The 3,451-nt window shown below is 52.0% G+C and overlaps 1 protein-coding gene across 1 annotated transcript; it reads right to left on the reverse strand.

Moving 5' to 3' along the window:
- Positions 1 to 320: 320 nt before the first annotated feature.
- Positions 321 to 2,222, reverse strand: noc (zinc finger protein no ocelli). The gene is made up of 2 exons (XM_013316884.1): positions 1,982 to 2,222; positions 321 to 1,859 (listed from the first exon to the last, which is right to left on the reverse strand). The coding sequence occupies exons 1-2, from the start codon at positions 2,066 to 2,068 to the stop codon at positions 606 to 608; spliced, it is 1,341 nt and encodes a 446-aa protein (XP_013172338.1). The 5' UTR covers positions 2,069 to 2,222; the 3' UTR covers positions 321 to 605.
- Positions 2,223 to 3,451: the final 1,229 nt, after the last annotated feature.

Below are 3,451 nucleotides of genomic sequence, written 5' to 3' on the forward strand. Positions count from 1 at the left end.
CCGCGCCGCGACTCGGCGATGATTGACGGCCCTAATGTGTGTGTTAGAGCCGCATTAATCAATCATTCTCTGCGCTTTATTGCCGCTACAGCCGGAGATGGAAAGCAGGCCTTGCCATGCTCCATTATTCATTTTTACCTAGGTGTTTGACTTCTGAATTTGTAATTTTTACGTTTGACATTGAATTTTGTACTATTTCTACAAAAGATGCAAACTGCTACTTAAATAAAATTATCGTATTATGTACGTTTAAATGTACTAAAGGTTTGTCATCGAGTTGAATGAAATAATAAATTTGTTATAATTTGTATGTAGATATTATATTTGAAATATTTTATTTAATATGAAACATATAACTTTTACACATAACATAATGAACCGTACACAGTTCAGACTTCACCCGCGTGTACACAGACCACAGACAGACGCGACGGCAACTTCACTTATACATAAATAACTAATTTAGATTGCACTATTCACCAAGTCTGTCGGCGTGACGTGACGCGACGCCGACGTGAGTAGAGTCTATTGATATCACAGAAAAGAATTGGACAACACGACATTAACCACATCAGTCCTGACAGTTGGAGCGGCCGTGGGGCAGCTTACTGGTGCACTGCGGCGGCGCCCAACCGCTGGCCGTACATCGCATACGGCGAGTAGAAGGGCCCCAGGGCGGGGTTGAAGGCGCCGTAGGGCGACGCGCCTAAGCCGGCAGGCAGCCCCGCCTTCGAGTAGGGATGGTAGCGGCCGGCGGACAGCGGGCTGAGCGGCGCGGAAGGGTAGGCTCCGCGCAGGCCCGCCGTCGTGAACAGCGGGTTGAGCGGGCTGAGGAGCGAGGCCTGCGTGGAGGAGGGCGCGGAGACGGGCGCTGGCTGCGCGCCATCCGCCGTATGGCTTCGCAGGTGTTGCAGCAACTCCTCGGAACTTGAGAACCTCTTGCCGCAGTAGGCCTCGCCTACAATCCAGTTGCACACATACGGACGTCCGAGCTGAGCGTAGGGCGCGCCCTGCTGTGACAGCGCCATCGCCATTGCCAGGTTGTACTTCTGGTGGTCGCACTGGGTGCAGCCGGCGGGGCACGCGCCGTTGCCCATCAGCAGGTGGTGGTTGTTGAGGGAGAATTGGCAGCCGGTGCAGTAGGGATCCTTGCAGACGGGTACGAGCGTTTCACCCCCGGCGGGCGTCTTGACGCGGGCGTAGCCGAGGTAGGGGCTAGGCGCGGCACCGGGGAAACCCGCAGCGGCGGCCAGTACGGCGGCGTGGTGCGCGCTCAGCGGCGCGCCGGCATACGGCGGCCGGAACGCGGGGTTGGCGTGCTGCTCCATGCCGGGCGGGCAGCATAGCCCGGCCAGCGGGTTAAACCCGGCCAGGCCTGGGAGGTTTTTGAAGGCACCGAGGTGATCCTTGCCGTGGCCAAGGACCTCCAAGCCAGAGCGGATGATGGGGCTGGTCCCGGACGATCCTGCAGGAGAAGACTTGCGATCTTGCAAAGGCGTACTCTTCCCGTTATCCGCGGTCGGCGGAGTAGACTTACGGCCGGGTGTGCTTTTTCCAGATTTCTTCTCGTCCGAGCTATCTGTGCTGGCTTTGGACGAGGGCCTAACTTCTTCGGGCTTCTTGGAGACTACGTTAGTTTCGTAAGGTTTGAAAGCTAGATGTTTGATCTCGGGCGTGGAGCGCGGCTTGTCGGCCTTGCCGGCGGTCGGCGAGGACCGACTGACTGCATCACTGTTAACACTGTTCACTGGCTTCTTTTTGTCGAGCGCCGGCAGCAGCGGCTTGGCAGGCGCCGTGTCAGCGCCGATCTGGCTGCAGGTTTGCGCCAAAAGCGCTAGCGGGCTCTTCTTCGAGTCCAACTGTAACAAAGAAAATTAAAAATTAACACCTCAAATTAAAAAAAAATCTTAGACAATATACTTAAAAAAAGTAAAAAAACAAAAACTTTAAAAAACTTAACAAAGTTTTAATTTATACGTACAGTGGACGGAAGCGGCGTTAAATAATCGGGTTGTAAATATTGATTGGGATTAGTAGCCATCATTCCTCCGTCTTCCAACACGACCATTTGGAGAAAACTTTTATGATCACTTAAACTTCACAGCGCACACGGCGACGGAACACAAACTACTTTTAGCGTATCGCGGAGCGCAAGAGAGCGCACGTGTTAACACGGCGACGGGCGGGACGACTGTGAGCGGCCATACCCCGCCGCTCCTCTGTGCGGAGCACCCTCCTCGTCCCGCACCCCGCCAGACAAAGACGGCGGTACCTCAAGTGAACGCTAGAGCGGTGAGGCTATAGCTCTCCGCTGCAGCGCTCGTCCATAAAAAATAAAGCGGAAACGACACATAGCTGCATTGCGGTAGGGGAAAAAGGAAAGGCGTCGCGCGGATTGAGACGTGCGATGCAATGCGAGGCGATGGCGGCGCTGACGCTGAGCGCCGAGCGCGACACCCAGGTGGAGAGGTGCAGCGCTGCAAGACGCGGCCCGAGCCGAAGCCGAAGCCGACATGTCGCGCCTTTTATGAAGCTTTCGCCGCGCACTTGCCGCCGACACCGACACATTCGCGACTACTTACTGTTTTACGGTCGCCTTTGTTCAGGCTGTGGAGTCGTCGGTTCAAAGGGTGCAATTGATCCGGCGCACGGGAGCGGAGCGTTCCCGTGAAACCGTTTGAAGTGTCGCTCGGTTTACGAGTTTAGCGTCCGTAAATCCGGAACGATCCGTCTCCCCGTCGACATCTAAAGTCCATAACGTTAATGTTAATCCGACACTAAAACCTGTCAAACACGGTCCCGTTCAAACGGACCCTCCGTAGCGATCAAATTAAATATGTCAATTTGGGAACCCATATCAACAGCTGCGAGCGACGTCGGAGCCCTTTAGAAATATTGCTTATTGTGTCCAAACAAAGATACTAAGTATAACGTATGGGCGGACGGCGGAGCTCGTAAATAACCCGGCGGGCCGTAATATATTTGACAGTGCGCGGACACGCGAAACAAAAAACATGTTTATTGCGAGGCCGGGCTGGTCGCTCGCCGCTCGCTGCTCGCAGCGCGCTCTGCCGGCACTGTACACCACTATAAATTAGGAGCGCAGTAGTTGTAGTGTTTGTTTAGAAGTTTGCAGGCGCGTTTCCACTTATTGTTCATCTCATTTACCTCGACTTCATTACTAATGTACTATGTTTTGTCTCTAGGTGTACCACTTCTCGTGATTTCATTTTTATTTTCCACTGTGATTTGACACATTAAATAAAAATGCGATGATAAAGAAAATATTTCAGTTAACTAATTTAAAGGTTAACTAAATACATGAAAGACTTTCAATCTGATTTAAATCAAGCATGTAACAGAACATAGATAATCAAGACAAGGAAATATGACATTAAAAATAACTATATCATTGTTGTTTGTCACAAAGCCATGATGTAAATAAAGTCTA

The sequence above is a fragment of the Papilio xuthus genome, unplaced genomic scaffold (genome assembly GCF_000836235.2).
Source record: "Papilio xuthus unplaced genomic scaffold, Pxut_1.1 DF829129.1, whole genome shotgun sequence".
Classification (NCBI taxonomy): domain Eukaryota; kingdom Metazoa; phylum Arthropoda; class Insecta; order Lepidoptera; family Papilionidae; genus Papilio; species Papilio xuthus.

What these genes read in the sequence shown, in the direction of transcription:
- noc (XM_013316884.1), bottom strand. Translation starts at nt 2,068, where the DNA reads ATGGTCGTGTTGGAAGACGGAGGAATGATGGCTACTAATCCCAATCAA. An exon ending in TAACGCCGCTTCCGTCCACT is followed by an intron (nt 1,860 to 1,981) that starts GTACGTATAAAT and finishes TCTTTGTTACAG; the next exon opens with TTGGACTCGAAGAAGAGCCC.